The sequence below is a fragment of the Crinia signifera genome, chromosome 2 (assembly GCF_055691185.1).
Source record: "Crinia signifera chromosome 2, ASM5569118v1, whole genome shotgun sequence".
Taxonomy (NCBI): Eukaryota; Metazoa; Chordata; class Amphibia; order Anura; family Myobatrachidae; genus Crinia; species Crinia signifera.
The window spans coordinates 221,532,137-221,559,180 of NC_139218.1; the positions used below are offsets into that span (position 1 = coordinate 221,532,137).

A 27,044-nucleotide genomic window follows, 5' to 3' on the forward strand; every position below is an offset into this window, starting at 1 on the left:
ACCAAACTCAAGCGTCTGAGATGCACAAGCGTCTGGAGCGCCTCTCTGCTGGCGCCCGCATGATCCCCTCTGCGCCAGTGTCCCCCAGCACAGGGGATCTGGCAGTTACCGGTACTGTGTGAGAGGCGCTCACTAGGTTTGCCAGGGACAGAGCTGCATCTCGTGGGGACAGTATGGTGACTAGCTGCCTGACTGGGACACTACGCTGACTACGCTAGGAAGCCATTGGGCTATGCTGACAATGTAGCTTAGCCTAAGCTGAAAATGTAGTGTAGCCTGCGCCGTAAAACTACACAAGTACCAGATCTTCTGATCTGCTGGAAGCTACAATGATCGGTCATCCATCGGTGGATAGGTGACATTGAGCTTGTAAGAAAGATCCCTGCTGGGAATCTAGGATTTAAATTTTAGACATGACAAATATCTCAATTCCCTGACGCAACGGTCAGAAGACTGGGAGATAGCCCTGACACACACCAGTTGTGTGGGCTCCTTAACTAAAGTACCCTCAATGTCACCAAACCCTGCACCTCTATTTTTTTCTGTGTTGTCTTCTGATGCAGCTGTTTATGTATCCTGTAGTCACTGTTTTTTCTGTTCTGCTTTACTTGTTTACTTACTCTCGAATTGGACGCTGCAGATCCCTTGTGGCGCTATGTAGATCAAGAATAATCAGGGCCGGCTCTACCATTAGGCAGCTGCCTGGGACGCTGGGATCTGGGGGGGGGGGGGGGGGGGGGCGCCACCCAGAAAAATCAAGGTTGTCTATGAGGATACTTGTTGTACTTAATTCAAGTGATGGCTGTGGAACTTCTAACGCCTAGCCTCGATTCTTTCTCTTGGGGCATACTTTGCTATTTTGCTGCCTTCTCGAGGGGGCCTCCAGGGAACGTGCCCACCTTCCCAGGGGGCTAGGGGGACCACCCGATTTTTGGGAGCATCTATTCCAGATCGTTAAGCAAGTATGCCTTAAAGCAGGGCTGGGCAATTTCGGCCCTCCAGATGTTGAGGAACTACACATCCCAGCATGCCTTGCATCAGTTTCAGCATGGCCACATAGCAAAACGAATGCAAAGCATCCTGGGATGTGTAGTTCCTCAATATCTGGAGGGCCGCAATTGCCCAGCCCTACCTTAAAGGGATGAAAAGTGGGTATTGGCAGTATAGAAGGAGGGGGGGTACAGTAGGTTGATGTTTTGCCTAGGGTGCTAAGAAGCCTTACAACGCACTGAGAATAAGAATAATCATTTATAGACCACTTTCAATGACTGAATTGTTTAAACATAAAATTATCTGATAAAAGGAACATTTTAGTCGAGTCTGCTGTCCAGTAATCAATGATTCTTCTTGATTTCAGCAGCTTTCAGCACGGGTGAAGAAGAGTTTTGCCCGAATAGCAGCAGCAGCAGCAGACACAGATAGGTTACAGGATAATTACACCTACACTGTAACCTGCCAAGTAGCAGCGCGATGGGGGAGGACGGGGGTCCCCTAGCGGTCAGTACAGGAGCAGCAAGCTCTGCCGGAGAGACAGAAAGACAGAAGCGCAGCCAGAGACCTAGCCTAGGAAGCTGCCAATCGCTTTGGGAAATTGGAAGCCGTCTCTGCCAAGAATTCTCTTTTTGCTTCCGTGCTCAGCGAGATTTACCTGCTGCGATTCTGTGGGACTGAAGGGGCTAATTTTCTAGCCGCGTGCTTTTCGTGCCAGGCTGCTCTGTTCTGCATGTGAGAGGCAGCAGCAGCAGGGCAGTGGCGCCCGGCGGGGGAACCTCATTGAACTCTTCTATAAGTTCCTTTAGGGGCGCTTCGACCTTCACATCTATGCCCATTGCAGAGTAACTAGTAGGAATGGCACTGCCTGTGCCTGGAACAAGATGATATACAACTTTCATTATTGTTAATTTATTTTCCTGTTGCATTTTGTGTCTACATTGCTGCAGTGTCATTTGCTTAGCTCATATTCAGACTGCAATATCATTTTTGGAACTGTCACATTTTTGGGCAGAAGAAATGTCACAGTCCTGTGGCCGTATGTGGCTTCTGGTGTGCGTGGCCGGCTGCCTGTGGCACCTGACCGACGGCAGCTTCGTGAGAAATCACCTCCGCTCCAGCTTTATCCAGCGGAAGCTGAGCGGCCGGGAGAAGCGAGAGATGCAGAGGGAGATCCTGTCCATCCTGGGGTTGCCAGGGAGACCGCGACCTGCCAGCGGCGGCCAGTTCCCATCCTCAGCACCATTGTTCATGCTAGACCTGTACCACGCCATGTGCAGCGAGGAAGAGGAGGACGGGCCACAGGGGGTCTCCCGGGCCGTATTCACCACCCTGAGCACACAGAGCCCCCCGCTGGGTGCGGTCATCAGCGAGGCTGACACGGTCATGAGCTTCGTCAACATGGGTGAGCAGTGCCATTGTCATGGTTTGGTTATATACAGTATGTATATATTTGAGGTGAATACAGTGGCAGCATTGAAGTAGTAAACTCATAGAAGTAGTAAACTATGACACACATGTTGCATATAACTTCAAGTAGAAAGAAACCAAACTTATTTAGTCTTGACTAGTAATTATTTTGGGCTTTTTAAACTCTCTCTAAGTTTTGTTATTCTAAATTTAAGATGTTTGGTCGACCTTGTCCCACAGTCTCACTGACTGCGGCAAGTATATATATATATATATATATATATATATATATATATTATATATATATATATATATATAAAATGAGAGTTACTGTACATGAATGGCATGACAATAAGAACATGCTAATATAATACAATAAATATATGTTTATACAATGTATTTAATTGTTTTACAGTTTTATCAACTAGCTGCCAGTTTGTTTCCTAAATAGTGTATTTTATATTTTTAGAGATAAAGACTATGGGGTCGATCCTATTAGGTCCGAAAGGTGCGAAGTGCCTTTCGGGCTTTTAAGCAAATTCAGCCCGCCATAAAGTGCGCCCAGTGCCGTGATGATTCACACTCGCGAGTCATCTGCACGCAATAGGTTCGACCCCTTTATCGACGCTAACAATATTATACTGAAAATCTGTGTGTATTTATACGTTGATCAAAGCATTTAAGCTTGCTGTATGTTATTATGTTATCATGAGCCTGTAATTCTCTGCTAGTTCATACATTAACATACATATATATAGTGGTGTTAACTTCATCCCAGTTGCCCGGAGGCAAGGTAAGTACTGGTAACCCCCCAGATAGCTCATTCAGTAAGGTGTCTGTCTCCAGTAAGGTCATGGGCCTAGTACAGAGTGTGACACTTACAAAAATGATGTTAGAAGGGAAAGTAAGCCACATTAGCAATATCAACTGCTTTCAATTAACTGATTCAAACTCAAAGGGAAGGAGAGGTGCCCCCTTGGGAGCAGGAGCCCGGCGGTAGATAACTCCATTGCCTCCTAGAGTTCTGCCCCTGTATATATACCAGGGCTGGCTGTACCATTAGGCAGCTGCCTAGGGCGCCACCAAGTCTGCCTATCAAAAAATCAATGATGTCTATGAGGATCCTTGTTGTACTTAATGCAGGTGGCGGCTGTGGAACCTCAAAGACTTCACTTCCATACTTTCCCTTGGAGCATTTTTCCCTACCTTGCTGCCCCCTCCTCCTTGTACTCTGTTGTGGGTGGCAAAGGGGGGCCTACAGGGAAAGCAGGGGACATGTCCACCTTCCCAGGGGGTTGGGAGGACCACCTAATTTTGGGAGACTCACTCCCATTCCAGAATGTTAGGCAAGTATTGCCTTAAGGTGTTGGAAAGTGGGTATTGGTGGCAGTATGGGGGGGGGGGGGCAGTAGGTTGAACTTTTGCCTAGGCTGTTGAGAAGCCTTGCACTGGCCCTGGATTCTCTACCCCCCCCCCCCCCCGCTGGGTTACCGCGACAGGGGGGCATCGCCAGCAACAGCCCATAGAAGCCCATGGGCTTCTACCACGACCCACCGCTGCCCCGCAACGACCGCCCCTCTCAACTGTGTCCGGGCAGCACAGTGCTGTGCTGCCCGGACCTGTGACCTCCTCCTCCCTGCACTGTAATCCTCTTCAGGGTGCAGGGAGGAGCAGGAGAGGCCGCCCTGCAGCAGCAGCATCCAGGCTGGGTGAGGGAGGGGGTAGCCGCCGGGACCCGCTGCACATTGCCGGCCAGATCGCAAAGGACAACTCTTAACGCAAGAGCTGTCCTTTGCCATAATTATCACATATTTTACAGCATATGCGATAATTATCTCCACGGTAGCCGGCGATGTGCGGCGGACCGGGGGCGCAGATGTTACAGCATCCCACCCAAAAGCTCTTCCCTCTTAGGTACAGAGAGTAACATCTATAGAAGGGCCAGCTTGCTAGCCACACCAAACACTAGGGGGCCTATTTATCAAGATTTTTTGTTGTACAATTACGGTATGTAGAAACTAAAGTTCCTTTATAATCTTATGGCTTGTGGTTGTATACTAAAAGCCTAATGCTAGATATTTTACATAATTAGAACTACAGGTCACAGTGACCAAACTCTGAAGCTTTTTCAGATTTTGGCCACATTAGTTTATAGATGATGAAAGCTTCTTTAAGCCTATAGAGTCTCATCTCCATACACATGGGACAATTTTTCCCTTATTTCTAAGCGATCTGTCGACATTGCTTTAAAAAGAAACACATCACCTCATAGCGATGGCTGTGCATCGCCATCGCCTGTCTAGATTTTGACTGCATGCGGTAAATCTAGTCAGATTGCCAGGACTCACTGGCAGTTAGTGAGCGCCTCTATTTGAATTTTTAAATGCGCTGCAGCCGCACCTCTGGAGCCGCCACTGGTTGCAATCATTACAACCTTGGTTACAATGGTGATCCACTGTTGTATCTTCAGTTGCAGCAGTCGGATAGCAATGAATGCAAAACATATTTATTTTCTACAGGCTCTTCCTGTAACCCAATTCATGGTCCTTATTTACAGGTTGTGGTCTTCATAAAATAGATCATTCATGTTATTGTACATGCAATATCTATCTATCTATCTATCTATCTATCTATCTATCTATCTATCTATCTATCTATCTATCTATCTATCTATCTATCTGTCTGTCTGTCTGTGTATCAGGCTAGCTACTCCTAAGTACTCCATTGATCACTAGAGGCCACTCAGTGGACTTAATTCCTCTTTTTTGTGTTAAATTATGTCATAACTGAAAGTGAAAGCAATTTTTGCATTAACACTGATCTGTTTCAAACTTGCTGGATATAGAGAGAGGGAGCTGTGATTACGGAGATTGGAGGTAGGAGCAGATAGGGACTGGGGGTGGGGTGGAGAGTTTTTGATCTAAAAACTGTCACAGCTCAAAGTGAAAGTAAAACAGTCACAGCTCAAAGTGAAAGTACATTGCAGAACCCGTCATTTTTATGGGCTTTTAACTAGTATATATTTAAACATTCCGTCAGGGTGCTAACATTGTAGTGGATGTGCCCTAGACAGAAGAGAGTATCAAGAAATTCCCTTTCCTGCTATTTCATCTTCAGTTGCCTGGGAATATGCAGTCCTTGTCCCAATTGCCACATCTTGCCATTGCCTTGTCCCCATTGTCACAAGAAAGAGGTTTGAATAGATAAGCAGGAAAGTGAATTTCCTAATCTGTTCCGTTACTGGTATCAAGTTGTGAGGCACATTTTTCTGGCCAACCAAAGGTATCAAGCTAGATGAATGCTACATGCACTCTGCAAGAGATGACTGGAAATAAGATAGAGGTCATATATTTAGAATAGACCCTTTGCTCATCTAACAAGAAAACAAAAGGAAAAAAAGAGAACTTATCTTTAACATTAAAAACTCCGTAAATATAAAATAAAGACAGTCTCGTTGTATTTGTACCTTCCTTAATCCATTGATGATGGAGAATTTAAAACAACTCTCCTCAATATAAAATACATGAATGGCAAAATGCTAGTAAAGCACCAGCATTCATCGGTTTCAGTATGGAGGGCGCTATTAAGAACTGGAGATGTCCTCCAGCTTTGTACTATGGTTTATGGCAGGGCATAAAGTGGTTATGCAGAGTTGGGAGAACTCATTTCTCTCTGACAGGGCCAGTAGTAGGATTTTTGTCATCCCCCTGAAAACTAGAATGCTTTTCTGTGAGAAATATCATGCAGGGCCAATGTGGAGGTAAAAATGTTCCACCTCACTATTAGAGGTAGTGAACTCAGTTCCACCCTGTCCCCCCTCACTTTAAACCATGGTTAATGGTGATTTATGGGTCTATGTGATTGAGTATGTCTGGGAGAATGAAAGGTTCTTCCTATTTGCTATATAGCGGGGGTGTCTCTTACTTGCTATATAGCGCGCGGGGGGGGGGGGGGCACTTGTGGAACTAGGCATGATAAAATGAGAAGTTGATAGGAAGTGGCCTAAATAATAATGAGGACTATATGCATAAGTATGGGCAATCAATATGTCACAATAGAACATTGCTTCAGTGATTCAGTGTTTAGATAATATAATATTCTTACTATAGTAAATTGCTATATACAGTATGTTTCAAATAAGTTTTCTGCCATAAATAGCAGGATTATAATGACCAAATGTTATATATTTACCTGCACTCATTATGCAAACAGAGAACCAAGCAACATATCTTGGCATGATTAGCCTATAATTTTCTTGTGGTGACTCTGGTTACTCTAAAGAACAGGTTACCACAATCCTCCCACCCACATTCTTCCTGGGCTAGTGTGTGTTGCAAAACTGGGAAGAACTGCTGAAAGTACAACTCTATAATTGCTTCTTTTTAATCACATACTTACATGAATTGTATTAACTCAAACAATGTTGGTATGCTGTTTAATCTAATAAAAGCTCCCCCCCCCCCACCCCCACCTCGCCTACCCCACATCAGGGGGCTTAGCTATTTTTTCAGTCACAGGCCCCACAATTTCTGATGGCAGTCCTGTGCCTAACTCTGCTGATCACTGATTGAGGAAGTTCCCCCATGTCCACCCCTTAGCTATACCCTCAGGGGCATAACTCCAAGAGGTAACAGAGATGCCTGCCTCCGGGTTCTAAGCTCTAAAGGGGCACCTGCATGTACAGCCACCAGGATCCAAGCTGCTCTTCCAATGGAGCTCTGCGGTGCACTTGCTGCTGCTGCTGCATAATTATCGTGCTACATCTCAGAAGCCCTGATAACACCTGCAATAGATAACAGGATGGCTCACCATTAGAACCTGTCAGCCTGCATTGCAGCAAATGAGGGTGCACCTGCAGCTGCTGCTGGCCTGTGAGATGAGACCCAACTGTTCAATGCAGATTCTACAGACGGCTGAGTCTTGTAAATCATCCCATAACAGCTAGGAATGTAATTCCGGCAATCAAAAGGCTTCACGAGCAGAAGTATTCTTTATTCCAACATGTTTCCTATTATTCCTGTCGTCAGGGAATGATGGGAGTTTTTTCTGAAACATGTTGGAATAAAGAATACTTCTGCTTGTAAAGCCTTGTGAGTGCCGTCATTATTATATATGTGTCAGGTGTGTCCAAATGAAAGGTACACTTTTGCTGTAGCAGCATTGTATGTAATCCCAGTGGGTTAATGTGTTTGCTGATAAATGGCGTGGCGTTTTTTCCAGTTGCGCATGTGTAGTAAATGACTTCGCCTCAGTTTCTTCATTCCTGGAAAGTTGTTTTGTTATTTTGGGATTCTTCCAAATCAGTGCAAAGAGCTGTCATCCAATTTCTTTGCGCCAAAGGTGAGCATGCTTCAGAAATTTAGGAGGTGTACGGAGAGCAGAGTTGCATGGTGCACCATATTCCGGTGGTGTTAACATTATGAGGTGGAATGCGAAAACATCAAGGACTTGTCACGGCCCTGGCAGGTGCACATTCTCACCAACCCTGCCACGATTTTGGCTGTGGAAGATCTCATTGGTCTTATCACCATACGTGAAATTGCTGCTGTACTCTCGATAAGCAAGGCATCTGTGCAGAACACACTCTACAGCAAGCTTGGTTATGGCAAAGTTTGAGCACCGAACCCATCATGCATCTCTCGGTGCAAAACAACTTTCCAGGAATGAAGAAACTGAGGCAAAGGCTCTGTAATGTGCACTTTCTTTAATCCAAAAAATTGATTTAGTTCTAATTTAGCTAGAAGAGAATTGTATTGTATTCTGGTCAAAGTAATGAACGGGCAAGCCACTTTTTTGTTATAATGAGTACTTGGATGGGGATGCGGCCATCATGCTGGCCTTCAATACAGTATACTGACATCAACTAGGCTGCTGGCACCAGAATCCAAACTGCTGCGATGCTGAACAGATAGTAAAGGAGCATCACCTTTATTTGACCGGGGAAGGGGGGGGGGGTTAGGTTTAGACATTAGTGGGGTGATTTAGGGTTAGGCTGCGCAGGGAGGAGGTTTGGGGTTAGGCTGCGGAGCAGTTAGGTTTAGAAAGATGGGTGCCAGGGTTAGGGTTAGAAACTAATGGGGAGGGTTAGTTCTCAAGAAACCTCATTGAATTATAAAAATACTCCAAAAGACATAATAATCTATTATCCAAAAATGCTTCTGTTCCCCAGCAATTGGGATATGGGATACTCAACCTGTACAAATATTTAAAAAAAATTAAATGCCAGAAATTCAAAATAGGTTACTAGAGGATAGGACACTAGTTTAAACTTAAAGATACACTGAATTAAACTTTTGTCATAATCCAAGAAGTGAAAAAAACCCAAACAATATATGTATGTAAATTCCATTGACATTTTGTAACCTGGTCAAACTTTGGCTTCCAGCCCCTCAGTTATTCGTAGATTTATGGAAATCCGGAATGGCACAAACAGCACTTGTTAATCTATATAAATCAGTGATATTTATGGCCTGCATTTCCTGGCACAATGCTCAATCCATTTCTTGCACTTATTTTTGGACTCCGAATATGTGATGTGGCTCATCACTCTAGAGTTCCTTTTAATCTAGTGTCTGAGAAAAAGAAAGCTTGGACCAGTAATTACAGATGTGTCATTTTTAGTAGGGAAAACCTACAAAACTGGAAATACATTCTGCTGACAATGTGTGGGTTGGACATTCACTACAGTATCATTTATGATCATTAAACGTCCGATATTAAAGTAGAAAGCAAATGTGAGAAAGAAGCTTTTTTTTTGTTTGTTGATTCTTTAGGACTTTAATTTTATTGTTTGGCACAGCTATATAGAACTTAAGCAGGATTCCAGCTTATAAATTGACCTCTAATGTTTTTATATGTTTTATTAACATATATAAGAGATATACATTTTTAATGACCTTGTAAATACAGCACATATTTACCTTTTTCAAATCTGCATACGTCCCATTACTGTAGGCGCAATAGAGGGTAAATACCAGAGCCGGCCCTAGCCTAAATGATGCCCTAGGCAAGATTTTGTCTGGTGCCCCCTAGCACCTCCACTAGTTCCGCCTCTGACCCTGCTCCCCTTTCCCAGCACCATCAACCCTCATCATAGCAGTCATCATTGTGGTGCTCCTACCCGCAATATTTTAAATAGAAACAGCGCACACATTCGGTGCGCAGCCCAAACAGGGGTGTGTTCTTGCTGGGAAAGGGCATGGCCACACAATAGTACCCCCAATTCAAATTATGCCACACAGTAGTGCAACTTTATTCACATTATATCATGTGATGGTGTCCCTTATTCACGTTACATCACACAGTAGTACCACTTTACCTTAGATACATTACTCCTCACATTATTCACATTATACCCTTAGAAAACAATCCTGAGAAAATATTGTTTTTCAAGCACCTCCATGGCCACACTGCAACCCAGCACAAAGCAGTGTGTGCTGGGCAGAGGAGAAGAGCTGCAGCTTCTGCTGTCACTTAAGGGGAGGGGGCCCGGCGCCCCCACTGGGCCCTTCCATCAGACTTTGGCCTGGGTAATTTGTACCCCCTACCCCTTTCTCTTGGCACCCCTGATAATACCACACAGTAATGCCCCTTACACATTATTAATGTCCTTATAACCATAATGCCCTTCATACACATAATGACACACATAATGCCCCTTACACCTATGTTGCACATTATTAATGCCCTTATACACATGACACACATAATGCCCCTTACACATATGTTGCACATTATTAATGCCCTTATACACATGACACACATAATGCCCATTACACATATGTTGCACATTATTAATGCCCTTATACACATGACACACGTAATGCCTGTTACACATATGTCGCACATTTTTAATGCATTTATACATGACACACATAATGCCCCTTACACATATGCTGAACACTATTGCACAACCAACCCACCCGCAGACAGCACTCGCACAGCTGCTAACACTGTGACCTCTGCCTCTGCTTGGATACAGATGTTTCCTCATACATCTTGCCTCAATAGGCCATGCAGCTCCTGGCCAGTTCTGCTAACGTTGGGTGCCTTTTTTGCTGAAAATTCATCTTATTTGCATTGTTATGTGACCAGAACACACAAGGAGCTTCCAATGATTAAAATTATATGCGGCATACCTATATTCTGTGTTCGACTGTGGCTGTACCTGCATACGGAATGCTATGTTACAGTGATTTCAAAGAATACACTATTTCATATGCAGATACAGCCTCACTCACACACAGAATATAGGCATGCTGCATATCATTTTAATCAGCAGAAGCTGCTGATGCCCCTAGGCATTCCAAATGCCCTAGGCAACTGCCTAGTTTGTCTATGCCTAAGGCCGGCTCTGGTAAATACAGCCATGAGCTTTGCAGCTGTAACACAACTAATTATAGACCCATTTGTCTTCGGAGAGGATATATATAATTAAAGGATAACGCAAAACCAAAAATGTTGTTTTGGGTGGAGTTAGTTAAGATAAATAACATAACTAAGCTGCACATGCCTTTTGTGATGATATAAGCTCACTATACCACCCAGCTCCACTTACAGTTTTGGGATTTCATTGCTCTACGTCAACTAATTGTCACTGACTGCTCCTTTTGGCGCTACTTGGGCAAGCAGCTACTTAATGTCAATTTGTCAATGTGGTTATTATAGTTGTAGGAGGATAATTGTGGCCACAGTCAGGCTCCTTCTCCAGCACCCTGAACTGCTCAAGCTTCTTAAGCTGGGTACACACTAGGACGATGGATCGGCCATTTGGCTGATCCACCATCTTATCTAATGATTGGTAAGCGCATACACATTTACCAATCATCAATCATCTTAACAATTGTCGGCCCGGCGAGTCGTGGCTGACATCATGACTGGGTCAGCGTTTACATGCGCCCGTCCAGTTGGCTCTGAATAAAGAATACAACCGCCGGTACACACAGCATAATGGGGGTTATTTTGGTTCACTCCTTCTGTCAAATTCCTTCTTAAATGGACAAAACCACGTGCACTGCAGGGTGGCAGATGTAAAATGTGCAGAGAGAATTAGATTTGGGTGAGTTATATTGTTTCTGTGCAGGAAAAATACATTATTTCTCTTTCAATGGTCCTGGTGACACAGCTCAACACTGGGGTGTAGGAGGGTCCGAAGGAGCCAGGCACCTATCCTAAAGCTTTAGAGGGTAGGCTCCTCCCCTACTGCATCCCTGGACTCTTCAGTTCGTGTTAGGTGCCCACTGGAGTGGGTGCTATTCTAAAGGGCTGCGGAGCAGCCGAAGAAATAGAGTAGTTAGGGGATTTTTATTATTTTATTAACTGTTACCCTAGCTAGGTAGGCACAGTGTGAGGATTTTCATAGTGAATCCTCACACTGCTAGCGCAGCAGGAGCTGACAGAAGCGCGTCCTGTCAGCTATCTGTGCACAGGGTAGACACTGTCTGGTCTCCCTGTGCTGCGCTCATAGCCTCTATTAAGAGGCTGCCTGGGCTCCGGAGTAGCCTGAAACCGGCTCCACGTTTAGGTGGGGATCATGGGGGACAGGCGCTCCGTGATGGCGGCGGCCATTTTATGCGGAGCTTACACGCTGAGCTCCTGACTGAGAGGACAGCAGCGCTGTGACAGGCATGTTCCAAGTGGTCCCCATTTGAGGGGGAGACACTGGAACAAGGAAATCCTACCTAAGGAGCGGCTAGCTGGGGGTGGTTGGCGCCAAGAGGTCACGGACCCCGCAGCAGCAGGGACTTTTGGTCTCTTCCTTCACTCTGACTTTGGCGCCTTTCAGAACGCTTGCAGCGGAGCTGAGCTGGCTAATTGATCCTGGCAGAGTGACTTGGATTTCCTGGGCATCGCTTCCCCGCAGTTGAAACCTACAGACAGCTAAGTGACTGGGTGCATTGACTTTGTATAAGCGCTTGTACAATTGTTTGCACTGTGTATATTGAGATATATATATATTTTTCACTGGCATCATGTCTGAGCATCAGGCTGTGGTTTTGGGGGAGGGAGCCCTTAGTGCACTGAGCGCGTGCAATGTTTGCACACAAAAGTTTGTCCCTGAGCAGATGGCCAAGGGGGGCTTATGCATTACTTGCGCTGATGTGAGACCCATGGGCAGTGAACACCATAGGGCAGAGCAGAGTGAACCTGCGTGGGCCAGTGCCCTAGGCAGGTCTGTAAACGCTTTGGTGCAGCTTCTGGACAGGCAGAGTGATGTGCTGGTAGAATCACAGAGACCTATGCCATCATCTCAGCAGTCGTCTGGCTCCTTGCCTCTTACCCAGGCAGATCCTGCGCTTATTCAAGTGATACAGGATACTGCTAAAGGGATCAACAGATTCAGTGAAATACTGGACAAAATGGATGATGTTGCAGGGACCCCTAAAAGGTCTTATGCTATGCCTAATGTGTTAGAGGAGGAGGAAGGAGAGTATGCTGACACACCCTGGGACCAGGGTGATGATTTTGAAGAGACCTCTGCTGCAGGTATAGAGGATCTCATTGTAGCTGTTAAGCAGGCGTTAAAACTGTCTGTTGAGGATAAGACCCCTGTTAAGGGTGTTTTTAAGCGACAGCGGAAGGAGGCTGTTACTTTTCCCTCAGATGAGGGGTTACAGGAACTATTGGAAGGGGCTTGGAAAACCCCAGATAAGAGGCTACAGATGCCTAAAAGATTCCTTAGTCTGTACCCCATGCCGGAGTCTCATTCTGAACTCTGGGAAAAAGTGCCTGTTGTGGATGCTTCTGTGGCACGTTTATCAAAAGCTACAGTATTGCCTGTACAGGGTGGTGCAGCGTTTAAAGATTCTGTGGATAAAAAGCTCGAGGGAAACCTCAAAGCTATTTTTGAAGGGGTGGGGTTTACCCTGCGCCCCCTTATTGCTTCAGCCTGGGTCTCTAAGGCCATTATAGAGTGGGCTGGTGAGTTATGCACCATGCTGCAGGCTGACCCTGGTGCTTTGCTGGTAGCAGAAAAGATTAAGGCCGCGGCAGAATATGCGGTGGAAGCAGAGGAGGAAGCTCTTAAAATGGCTACCAGAGTGTCCACAGTCTCTATTAATGCCAGGAGAGTACTCTGGCTTAAGGCTTGGGAAGCGGACAATGAGTCCAAAAAGGCCCTAGAATTGTTAGCTTTCAAGGGAAAGTTACTTTTTGGTTCTGAACTTGAGGAGATTATAAAACAAGCCACAGGCGGCAAGAGTACGTTTCTGCCGGCCTCCTCAACAAAGCAGTCATCCAGATTCGCTGCTTTTAGGCCGTCCTTTCGGCCCTCCCCTAGAGGTGGTGCGTCCTTTCGGGGACAGTCGTTCAGGGGAAGGTTTCAGACCTCCAGGGGCAAATCTCAAAGGTCCAAGTTTGGCTCTTTCCATAAGAAGCCTGCCTCTAAAGGAGAGGATAAACCCTCCGCATGACTGCCTGGGGATAAGCCCGGCAGGGATAAAGGTGGGGGGGCGTCTCACACACTTCAGGGACGCTTGGGCTTCTCTAGACCAGGATACCTGGGTCTTAGAGATTATTACCCAGGGTTACAAAATCCCTTTCAGAGGGCGCCCTCCGAAGAGGTTCATCCCCACACCCATACCAAAGCAGGCGCTCCTGCGCACAGCTCTTATGAGAGCGGCTCATTCCCTTTTGGAAAAAGGGGTGGTAATTCCGGTTCCCAGGGCAGAGTGGAAGAAAGGATTTTACTCCACGCTGTTCCTGGTGCCCAAACCAGACGGGTCTTTCAGACCAATACTAAATTTGAAGTCCTTAAATGTTCACCTATGGGTAGACCATTTCAAAATGGAGTCCCTACGGTCAGTACTCCTGAGTCTGGACCAGGGAGAATTTTTGGCGTCCATGGATGTCCAGGACGCATATCTGCACGTTCCCATTCACCCGGAACATCAGACGCTATTGAGATTTGCCATAGGAGAACTGCATTTACAGTTCCGGGCGTTACCCTTTGGGCTAGCAACCGCACCAAGGGTATTTACAAAAATAATGTCTGTGATGGCGGCAGTGCTGAGGCTCAGGGGAATCACAGTAATACCCTATTTGGACGATCTCCTGTTCAAGGCGGAGTCAGCAATCCTGCTGCAAAGTCACTTGAGAGAGGCCATCAGTTTTTTGCAGGCTCACGGCTGGATTTTAAACTTACAAAAATCTCAGTTGGTACCATCACAGAGGATCCAGTTCTTGGGAGTCATACTGGATACCCATCTCCATCGGGTATTTCTCCCGGAGATAAAGGCCAGGGACTTGGTCACCCTAGTTCAGGAGATTCTCAGAGCTCCGAGCTTGTCAGTATGGAGGTGCCTCAAACTCCTGGGGAAAATGGTGGCGTCATTCGAAACGCTTCAATTTGCCAGGTTCCACTCACGAGTATTCCAATGGAACATTTTGTCAGCCTGGTCAGGAAACACTTTGTCCATGAAGACGGAGTTGATAGTGCTGTCTGCGGACACTCGGGACTCCTTGAAATGGTGGACAGAGGTAGATTCCCTTCAATGGGGTCGGTCATTACAGACCTGGGACTGGTTGGTAGTAACTACCGATGCCAGTCTCAGGGGCTGGGGGGCAGTAGCCCTGGATCTCAGGCTGCAGGGCCTGTGGACGGCAGACGAATCAGTGTTACCAATCAACATCTTGGAGCTGAGAGCTGTCTGGAAAGTGATCTCCCTAGCGGAAGACAGGTTAAGGAACCTCCCCTTGAGGATTCAAACCGACAATGCCACAGCTGTGGCGTATCTGAATCACCAGGGAGGTACACGCAGCAGATTGGCCATGTGGGAGGTGTCCAGAATCTTCCTATGGGCGGAACAGAATGTTCCTGCCATATCGGCTATATTCATTCCAGGAGTGGAGAATATAGAAGCAGACTTCCTGAGCAGGGAGGAGCTCAAGGAAGGAGAATGGAGCCTACATCCTCAGGTGTTTCACCAGATCACAGCAATGTGGGGAACTCCGGATTTGGACCTAATGGCATCCAGGTTCAACCATCAGGTGCCCAGGTTCTATGCCAGAACGAGAGATCCGCTAGCAGAGGCAGTGGATGCCATGACTACTCATTGGCAGGGAGACCTTCTTTATGCATTCCCTCCAATTCCAATGTTAGCGAGACTGTTGAAGAGGATACAGGACCAGAAGGTTCCGGTGATCCTTGTGGCCCCAGATTGGCCAAGGAGGTCTTGGTACTCGAGGCTTCAGAGGTTATCAGTGGATTCATGGCGTCTACCTCTGAGACCAGACCTGTTAAGACAAGGCCCATTCAATCACCTGGATTCCGATCGATTGATTTTGACGGCTTGGTTATTGAAACCGCCATTTTAAAAAAGAAAGGATTTTCTGACGCAGTAGTGCAGACTATGATAAAAGCCAGAAAGGCTGTTTCTTCGGCAAATTATTATAGAGTCTGGAAGACTTATATTAGATGGTGTGAGAGGCAAAAAGCTCACACATCTCACTTCAAATTATCAAAAATGTTGGATTTTCTACAAGATGGATTTTCTTCGGGCCTAAGCCTTCAGTCGTTGAAGGTGCAGATTTCGGCCTTGTCCATCTATTTTCAAAAAAGAATTGCCATTTTACCGGAGATTCAAACCTTTTTACAAGGGGTATCCAGACTAAAACCCCCTTACAAGCAACCAGTAGCACCTTGGGATCTGTCACTGGTTTTGGATTGCCTTCAGAAGGCACCTTTTGAGCCTTTAAGGTCGGCTGACTTTAAGTTCCTCACGTGGAAGCTAGTGTTTTTGTTAGCAGTAGCATCTGCTAAGAGGGTGTCAGAGCTGGGAGCCTTGTCATGCAAATCTCCCTTCTTAATTTTTCACGATGACAGGGCTGTTCTGAGAACAGTGCCGCAATTTTTACCGAAGGTAGTCTCTGCCTTCCATTTAAATCAGGAGATAGTTCTACCTGTGTTTCAACCCCCAGAGGGTTCCAAGAAAAGGGACAAGTTGAAGACTTTGGATGTTGTGCGTGCCTTACGCATATATGTGGACAGAGTGAAGAGTGTTAGGAAAACTGACACTTTATTGGTACTGTATGACGTACATAAAATTGGTTGGCCTGCATCTAAGCAGACCATTGCTAGGTGGTTGCGTTCTGTGATAGCCTTTGCATACACCAAAGTGGGTAGGCCTGTACCGGCCAGAATAAATGCGCATACCACCAGGTCAGTTGCCACCTCTTGGGCGGTCCGACATGGGGCCACAGCTGAGCAGGTTTGCAGAGCTGCCACTTGGTCATCTGTTCACACATTTGCCAAATTCTATAGATTCCATGAGTTCGCGTCGGAGGACGCATCATTCGGGCGAGCAGTGCTGAGAGCTGCAGACCTGAGCGTACCCTCCCAAAGGACCGGCTCTGGAACGTCCCAGTGTTGAGCTGTGTCACCAGGACCATTGAAAGAGAAAAAGGGATTTTTGTAAGAACTTACCGTTCGAATCCCTTTCTCTGATATGGTCCTGGTGACACAGCGATCCCTCCCTTACGCTCAGTAAGTATGCCAGAAGTTTCATGATGTTCATGTTAAAATGGTTAAAAGTTAACAGTTTTTCTGTTATAAAATGTGCATATAATATGTGCAGGCGTTTGTACTGAGTTAATGTATTCCAGTGGCTTTGAAAGATTGAACTGAAGAGTCCAGGGATGCAGTAGGGGAGGAGCCTACCCTCTAAAGCTTTAGGATAGGTGCCTGGCTCCTTCGGACCCTCCTACATCCCAGTGTTGAGCTGTGTCACCAGGACCATATCAGAGAAAGGGATTCGAACGGTAAGTTCTTACAAAAATCCCTTTTTTTACACTGCAATATAGATCTCACTTTGAAGTAAAACTCCACCCAAATCTAATTCTCTCTGCACAACATCTACCCCACCTGCAGTGCACATGGTTTTGTCCATTTGAGAAAGAATTTGGCAGAAGGAGTGAACCAGAATAACCCCCAATGTACTGATATATCAGTGATTGGCTGTGCTGCAGGGTCCGTTGCAATATGTTTGTGAACGACTTCATTTACAGATACATCGCTGGTGCACACTCGCCAACGTGTGCACAATATATTGGTCATTCAACCAGTGTGTACCCAGCATGAAGCAATATGTATATTTCCTGACCATTTACTGAGGATTAGGATTGCTGAGCTGCTAACAGAGCATGTACTCAGGAATTCCAGGCTCATTACAGGACAGGCATATTAAAGTGGCAGCAGAGATATTAAAGTGGCAGCAGAGAGTCTTCTGCTGAGACATCTCCTGCATGTTCTCCTCCTTCTGATTGCACGGAAAGCCAAAATTGCTTACGCCCAGCTTTGCATTTCCATCCACCTGTGAATCAGGGCCATGGTCAATGTCAACATTATGACCATATTGACATTATATATATATATATATATATATATATATATATATATATTTATACAATTTTGTTGCATTCTGTATTTATCACATCACATTCCTTCTGCCACTCCTCAATTGTAGTACAGGTCGAGTCTCCCGTATCCGGAGATCTCTTATCCGAAATATTCCAAAAACCATGTTGGTTTTTTTTGTGACACCTCCCCCCCCCCCCCGCCCATTTTTTCATACTTACCAAGTCTCCCCGATGTGCACGGCGGCCTTCAGGATCTTCTTCAGCGGTCCCAGGAGTGCATTATGCGGGGGTATGGGTGTGCCGGAGAAGTCACCGGCACGCCTGCAAACGCGCACTTTGCACCCCAGGGACCACTGAAGAAAATCCTGAAGGCCACAGTGGACACGGGGGACGCCGTGGGACCAGGTAAGTATGTTAAAAAAATATATCCAAAAACTGTAAAAAATCCCTTATCCAAAATGCTCTCAACCTGTATAATACGTCTCATAACTTCATATGAAACCAGGGATGGGCTGGCAATACTTAAAAGGTACTTAACTTGCTATTTAAAACGTAAAATAAATAACCGTTCTATGTGGCATTACTGCTTTACACTTGATCACCTTAAAGCCTTTAAACATAGGGGAACCTGCTACTACAGCCTGACCCAGAGTTTACCACATATTTTTCCACCAGGTTGCATGTTGCCCGCTGGGCCCTGAAGAAAACATACCGTATTTGCAGAACTAACATATAATCTTGGGTTTAGTTTAAAGTACTGTTGTCTGTATCGAAGCGGGCTATAATACATTACCCATACAAGATTTACTGTATTTTTAGTCTGTGTGTAAAGAACAGATGTTTTCCTAAAGTGACATTGTTACAATATGGTTCAGATTCATGAATCATTTCCCTTCTAGCACTTGCTGCCTGCTCACTGGTTACTCATCTATGTGTAATGTTTTCATCAATTCCTATGAAGAAAGGGGGTTTGGCACAACAATTTAAAATGTGCCATCGCAAATGTCCCAATGTCCCAATGTCTTTGAATAATCATTCCTAATTATGGATTTTGTTTGAATTCTTATAACTTGAAACTGTCACATTTTTTAGTTGTTACCGTCTGATAGAAGAAGTATAATAAATAATAATCAAAATGTAAAGTTTTTATCTTCAGTAACTCTGTTTTTTTTTTTAGTCAATAAAACATAAAATACAAGCTATACTGAAAAATTTAATATTTGACTGCATTTTACAACAATGTTTTTTAATTAAATGATTATAAACCTGCGGATTCAGAAAGCAGAAAAAAGGGAGGAGTGCAGGCATATATATAGTATTTCACACCAAATCAAACTGTTTCAGACTGTAATGAAATTTGGTATATTAATTGATGCCTTGGTGTATCGATAACTTTGAAAACTTATGCCCGGTACACACCAGGGCAACCCGCTCACAATCACGAGGAGCGCACAACCCGCTCACGATGTGCACTGTGAGCGGGTTCCGATCAAAAACGCGTTTCTCCACCTGTCACTGGAATCGGCGGCTTCCTCAGTCGCCGATTCCAGTGACAGGCGGAGAAACGCGTTTTTGAGCCCTATTCACCGCTGGTCCTGCACTTGTTCCTGTCCAGCGCAAACATACGTGGATTACAATTAATCACCCAGCTGGCTGGTCCAGCAGAAGAAGTTGTCTGTCTTGTCTGTATGTTATATTGTGTACACAATTCATGAATTGTTATTGGGGGGAAGCTTTATTCATTTTGATATGTTGTTTTAATAAAATGCTTTATATGAGTTTGAGTTTGAAGAAACTCAGGGAGCCCGAGGTGTGCTCCCACCACCACCAGTGACGTGACTAAACGCGTGCACAGGGGGCAGCCGTACAGAACTTGTGGCCCTCTCCCAAAGGAGAAAGGCCCCATGGTTCCCCTGACCTCCCTCAGCCATAAGGCCTAGGAAGGAAAAAAGGGATCGGTGGGTCCTCTTCGCCGAAGCTTAGAGAGACCCGCGTTTCCTCCACCCCCGGAAGGGTTTCGGACGGTGGGTCCTCCGCACCCGAAGGTTTGGAGGGACCCGCTTAGGCTTCCCTCCGCCTTGCGGCTCGGGGTTGCCCTCGAGGGAACCGGGACTCTCCCCAAAAGGTGAAGAGTCCCAGTCACGTTTGGGGAACGGAAGGCCCGTTAGGGACAGCCGCACTACCCAAATGAAAAAAACGTGACAAACTAACAAAAAACGTGAAGTGCAAAACGTGCAAATCATAAAAAGAAAAGAATAAGGCCCTAGCCAGAAGGCCGGGGGGGGTGTGAAAAATTGTCCTACCCCATCCAAAAGGACAGGGTAAGGACGTGAAGCGCTAACCTAAAGGGAAGTGCGCAGTGCAAGTGCCATTCGTGCAAGGTGACTTGGGATCACCCGTGCATGTCCGGCACCCCCGAGTTTCCCCGGGGGCACAGTGCAGCCTCGGACTCCAGGCAGCCAGCCAGTCAGCGTCCGACCAAGTGTTTCTCCGTCTCAGCAGCAGGTACTTTCCAGCCCCTGGCATGGGAATGGGTACTCCACTGGGCTTTTCGAAAGACTCCCTTAGGGGCTGCACCCCCCTCGGAAGAGCAATCTACTCAGTCCCAGTGTTTCTCCGCTCCCAGGGTTAAGATACTAGGCTGAGCTTTTCGCTGTGCCCAGGTTGGATCCTTCCCAACCTGGACCAATCTACTCGGTCTCAGCTTTTCTCCGCTCCCTGGGAATGGATACTAGACTGAGCCTTTCGCTGTCTCATCCTTCGGGGGCTACGAACCCCGTCAAGAGAGTCAAACTACTAAGCCCAGTGTTTCTCCCCCCCCTCCTACCAGTGGGTTTACGGAGCCTCCTACCACTGGCAGAGGTGAAGATACTTAGTGAGACTTTTCACTACTCCCGGGAAAAAACAGAGGGGTCCCACACCCTCCGCCCATCAGAGCAGCTACTCAGTCCCACCTTTCTCTATTCTCTGCCAGAGGCCAGTCCATACCAACTGATAAGAACAGATACTACACTTGATCTTAGCCAAAAGGCCGAGAAGCGATAATAATATAAAATGCTTTATATTCTATACTAAAACTTATGGACATTCAATTACTGAGCAGGAACGCGCTTCTTAAAGTGACAGACACTCTTTAGTGTCTGACACTTATCTTCCATACGTTGACTTTTATCGACATGGATTGGCAGCCTAGAGCAGTGTTAGAACCTTGGATATGTACATCCAAGGTTCCCCACACTGCGCACATATTGCCCCAGTCTGCAAACTCTACCACTACCTGGCCAGCAGCAGCAGGGCAAAGCAGTGCTGTGACTCGCTAGTGGAAAGGAGGCAGGGCCTAAAATATGCACCATCACTAGATTTTAGGTAAAATATGCAATAACCAGTGAGAATAGGCAAAATATGCAAATGCATATGCAAATATGCAAATGCATATAATCCTGTCTCTAGTCATAAGTATTGCACTGAAAGTGGTGCCTTCAGCTGTTCATTACATAAAGCTAGATGCAAAGGGTGGGCAGGGGGCAGATACAAGCAGAGGGGTGTAATAGCCCATTAAAAAACCTATTGGAAGCGGCAACTTTACAAGTGCCTCAGTGATAGATAAGAAAGCATGCCCCTGTCACTGAAGCTGATGTGATTGGATGGGGGATCTATACTAGTGGTCGAAGTGAGATACCGGCACCTGGAAATTCAAAAGTGCTCACTGCTTAGTGAGAGGTGAGCTGCAGTGACCTATGGCTATGGACTCCCTGCAGCAGCTCTCTGTCCCTGCAGCTCTCAATTGTAGAAGCCGCGCACAGCCATTCATTGTGTTTTGGTAAAGCAATTTCTGAGCGCAGGCTCACATCCACATCCTGAGGAAGCCGCTGAGTACCCTGTTGGGAGGCGAAGAAACGCGTAGATCTGGAGGATAGCGGGGACACTTTTATCAGCAGCCTAACAACTGGAGCTGGCGGGGATCCTTTGATAAGGCTGCATACTTTGGACTGCGCCAGTGGCCAGAGGTACCCACCAGAGTCTGGAAGCTGGAAACATCTTTGCCCACCTCTGGAAACACTTGAGTATATATACTAACACCATGTGCACATAGGGGGGACTAATCCATGTGCACATAGGGGGGACTAATCCACCACACTAATCTTACTAACCTTGAAATAAAAAGCCCAAGTTGAAAAAAAAGCTAAATTGCATGCATGCACTAACTCTGTTTGGGGAAGTTGGAGGGGATTAAATTCAATACAAAAGGCTTTTAGAATCATTTTTTTAGGCTGCATATTATTAAATGTTTTGTGTGTATATTTTTTTTATATATTAAATATGATTGATACTTTGCTAAAGCACTGTTTCCAGTTGTGTGTTTTTATCCATTATGTTTGACTGATTAACCTGGAGGCCAAGTAAAACACCGGGGCAGGGCTTTGTGGGTGTTGGAGGCGGAGCTATGCTCCATGCCCCGGCACTTTGAAGAAAAAAAACAAGCAAACCATCATTTTGCTGTGCCATCGATGGAAGGAAACCATCTGGTTCTCCCCATCGATGGCGAAAGTATTTGACATTGGCCTTAAACCATCAATGATTTTGAATCATTGAGGGTCGATGGCCATCCCTATATTGAAGGACAGAATCCGTCAGTCAGCAGCACAGCAGTGCAGGTTAGGGAAACTGTCTCCCCTTGACCGCATGCCCAAGTATCCCTATACCCCTACCCACTGATAATCCCCCCCAATAGCAGTATTCGAGTCACTCCATGCCCCTGTAAATGCTCCCCCCGCCGTTATATGCCACAATGTTGTTTAGGGACATATAACTGCTACTGTGGACACCTGATGTAAATTGTCATTTGCAATTTATTGTTTTTATTCTATGAAATGTTTAGTTGTTTATTACGTTAGCATTTACAATATATTCACATCAGACTACATTTGTGGACACAATTGATGAGCTATGCCCTTTTTATCTTAAGTTTGATGAAATTTAAGGTACATATTTTTGAATGAAATAAAGTTGTTGTTTTTTTAACACTATAAAATATGCAATACATATGGATCATGGCGGCAGGGATGCTGGTGGTCAGAATACAGGTGCCAGCATCCCGACGGAGGGAATCCCGCCAGGGTCTGGTAAGTATAGTTACCTACCCGTCCTAACTCCCGCATCCTGACCCTTCCCACTAGTGCCTAACCCTAAACCCTTATACACTGCCGCCTAAACCTACCCCCTTTCCCTGCAGCCTGACTCTTACCACCCCTCCTTAGCCTAACAGAAGAGTGGGTGAGGATGCTGTAATAATGGTACTGGGTGAGGAAAAATAAAGCAAGTGGAAGTGGCATTCCATTTCAGGCCTTTCCCCTTGTCAGGCTGCACTCACTTTCCAGGACCTCTCCCGTGTTTCCCTGGAGGCGACATCAGGTCTTCAGCTGCCTCACCAGCCACTGACTGCACCGCACGTCACTGTGTCACACTATGAATACATCCAGGACTTTATAAGTAATACGTCTCTTCATTCGGCCTTAGGTAACATTCTGGTGTAACTCCACCTACCATTATATGTAATGAAAACAAGCAATCTGGGTCCCCTGGCAAATAGGCAGGAGCCTAGCTTTACTGGTGTATGAGCTACTATGCAACAGATTTAGCATTTACAGTGCTAGGAAGAGATTCATCAAGGTTTGTATTGTTATCCCAATTACAGTAAGCATGTGCTTTTTCATGTTTTTATTTACAGTCGGCCCCTCCTTATGTCAACATTTGGTAGAAATTTATGTATTAGAAACCACATTAGGAGAACTTGAAAAGTAAACTCATTACATGGGGAGGAAATATCCTCTGGGCTTCTGAACATTGGACCCGTCTGTTTATGTGCAACAAATTAGCATCATTTGCTTTGGATTGGTCCTATTGACATCTCGTAGCATACATCACAAAGCCACAACCACTGCTATATGTGGCCTGTAACATTAAATGTGTATATATTTGTGCAACAGTAGAAATGTAAAGTATGTATGTTACATGTTAAAAAAACATTAATGCTATTTATATATGTGCTGGTAAAATGTGCAATGCAATGGTTTGTCACACAAGATTATAAAGAATGTAAGACATAATCATTTCCATCCTGTTACTGGCCAGCTGCTCACGTCCTAATGCCAGCACCGCGCCACAAATGTTCTCCACATCCTCTGTAGGTTCTGCTTTGTGGGAATTATATGGAGGTACACGATGCCATGCCCAATTCGTTACTCTTTTTTAATATATTATTTAAAAATTGCACTTGCACTAATAGACAAAACATACATTTTAATATATAGGAAATATCTTGTTTATCTGAGTTCAGTGTACATTTACAAGCAAATGGAATTTAGTGAAACTAAATGAGGCCAGTGTCGGATTGGGGGGTGGGGGTAAGACCCTGTATGTGCAGCTCAAAGCCCCACCCACTTACTGATCCTGCTCCCGGAACTCAGCTGGCTGGAGCACAGAGCACACTGTACGGACTTGGGCCACACAACTCAGCTGGCTGGAGCACAGAGCACACTGCACGGACTTGGGCCACGCCGCCTTTCTTTGGTTGGCCCGCTGTGGTCCCATGTCTGCACTTGTTCTGCACACCAATGGTTCAAACCGTCATTGGTTTACTGTCAATGGTTTCCCAATAGAGATAACTAAGGCCAGATCCTTTTGCTGTCATTAATAACATATGTATGTATCATACTTGCCTACCCTCCCGGAATGGCCGGGAGGTTTCTGAAAATCAGTTCCCCCTCCCACCCCCATGGGGGTGGGAGGGGGAACTGAGCAAAAAAGCTATTGTGCATACACCGATCCTGCGACTGCAACAGGGGTCCGGACTGGCAGTGAGGACCAGCAGGCACCGGTGGCAGGGACCAGCAGTGGCGGCAGCAAAGAAGGGGGCCCAGCATCGCAGCCAGTGGCAGCCCCCTCCTCCACAGAGGTAAGAGCCGCCGCTGGATACCAGCATTTATATAGTGCCGCAAATTCTGTTGCACTTTACTATTCAAAAAATTGATAATACAAATCTGGGTAATAACAGACAGACATTAGAGTGAAATGCCACCATGCGAATTATTGTGCTCGCTGTGTGAATGGATGTGTACAGCTATCTATTCCCAGCCATACAAATAACCATTTGTAACCTGCTCACCAGCTAGTGATTTTTCCACTGTGCACCAGTGATAACAGGCATATCTGACCTGTTGCTGACATCACTTACCCTACCTTAAAATGCTTGGGCATATCTAGCACTTTTCTTTTCACTCCCAGCGTTTTTTCCGGCACCCCTGCATTATTCTTGGCACTCCCACTAAACGGACAGTTTCCTGTCAATTACCTTGCAAACGGCTACTTGTCCATTACACAGGGACGGTCTCTCCTGTTTACTCTCATTTCAACCTAACATACCACATTCTAATCAATATATTACACACACAAAAACTGTGGTTGTCTCAGTAAGTGTTGTCTCTCATTAGGCTCTCAGAATAATTGTCAAAGAGTGAAGCCTACATCCCACTGCAGGCTCTTGAAGCTGTAAAATAAAATAAAAAATATCTATGAGCAGTAGGAAAAAGTCAACTAGAGCAGTGGTTCCCAACCCTGGTCCTCAAGTACCCCCAACAGTGCACGTTTTCCAGGTCACACGGCAGGTGCATTCATTATTCAGACACATTTGAAAAGATCCACAGGTGGAGCTAATTATAGCACTTGTGATTTCTGTGCGGAGACCTGCAAAACATGCACTGTTGGGGGTACTTGAGGACAAGGGTTGGGAACCACTGAACTAGAGAACCACAGCAGTGTGGACTGGTGTTGAGCAAATCCTGAGCCACACACTGATGATATCTTCACCACTAACTAATCCGTTCTGATTGGCTGTTTGTGGATTCACCTCTAAAGCCGAAAGGTGCTTTCTTCAGTGGTCTCACATATATTATGTCATCTGTGGGCGAAATAAGAATTAATGTTACTTTTATTTGTACACAAGGAGAAGATGATACCTGCTGTGTTGTACAAGGTTTCTTTCATCAAACCCAACAGTGAATTCGGCTTTTGTTATCAAATTAAAGAGAGGAAATTGTAGTCAGGGTGGCTAGGTGTTAACTGAACATCTGCTAGTGTTTATAATGATATCCTGGATCCAATGATGTTTCAAGATATGAGACCTGTTTATCATCACAAATAAGAGTAATGGCACAGGTGTGTTGCAGACAAGGAATGATCATGATCAGGGATGCTAGGAGTGGGTACAGCAGGCATTCCCAACCACGGTCCTCAAGGCACACCAACAGTACAGGTTTTGTAGATATCCAGGCTTGAGCACAGGTGACTTAATTAGTATCTGAGGGATTCTGATTAAACCATCTGCATACCTCCCAACATGACCCTCTCCAGGAGGGACACAATGCTCTGCTACTGGACATTCCTCTTACTGTATGATTATCCACATCTGTGTTAAACAGGTTAATTGATAAGAAAGGTGCTTCAACACAGGTGATGACAATCATACATTAAAGAGGGAAGTGCAGGAGCAGAGCAATGTGTCCCTCCTGGAGTGGGTCATGTTGGAAGGTATGCATCTGTGCTGAAACCTGGATATCACTAAAACCTGCACTGTTGGTGTGCCTTGAGGACCGTGGTTGGGAATGCCTGGGGTACACTGTAGGATACACTCGGCAGAACAGCACACAAGAAAAATCCAGTAAGCACAGTCTGTGGGAAAGCCAGAGTTGTATACACAACACGGCAATACACCAAATCCATAGATGTCTGCCCTCCTGCTTTCTGCGGGAGACTCCCTGAAATAATAGAAATCTGCCTGTCTCCCTGGAGAGGCTAGCAATCTCCCTGATTTCACCTAACCCACATTATGCAACTGTTACATTTTGGGAAAGAAAAAAAAAGACCTATACATTCAAATGGAATAATCAGTGGCATTTCCCTGTATTGTAATAAAGCACAATAAGCCCATGACTACATGTATAATAAGGTTTCTCGTGGCCACTTATATGGAGACACGTGTAAAACACAATACATGAACAAGCACTATTTAGTGTCTTTTTTTTCCAACAAGGACAGTACATCTTACTAACTGCTTTGGGGCTCATCTACATTTGGATGAAGTAATTTTATGACACACCTGATGTAATAGTGCATGTCCGTGATTCTAGGTGTCGCCTTCACAACCTCCCTGACATGCTTTATCAAAAGTACTGTAGGAAAGTATGGTTTATCTAATACTTCAGAGAGCTCACAAGGTAGTAGTATATATAACT

At 45.5% G+C, this 27,044-nt stretch overlaps 1 protein-coding gene and 1 pseudogene across 4 annotated transcripts in view; one reads left to right on the forward strand and one right to left on the reverse strand.

Moving 5' to 3' along the window:
• The first annotated feature begins 1,363 nt into the window (after positions 1-1,363).
• The window catches only part of LOC146060510 (bone morphogenetic protein 8B-like), a 62,823-nt gene continuing 37,142 nt past the window's right edge, over positions 1,364-27,044 (forward strand). For all 4 annotated transcript variants that reach the window (XM_083173776.1, XM_083173777.1, XM_083173778.1 and 1 more), the window contains exon 1: positions 1,364-2,395. In XM_083173776.1, the coding sequence (XP_083029902.1) occupies positions 2,011-2,395 (385 nt within the window). In that variant the 5' untranslated portion in view covers positions 1,364-2,010. The remainder of the gene's footprint in view (positions 2,396-27,044) is intronic.
• LOC146060856 (U2 spliceosomal RNA) lies at positions 20,662-20,797 on the reverse strand (annotated as a pseudogene).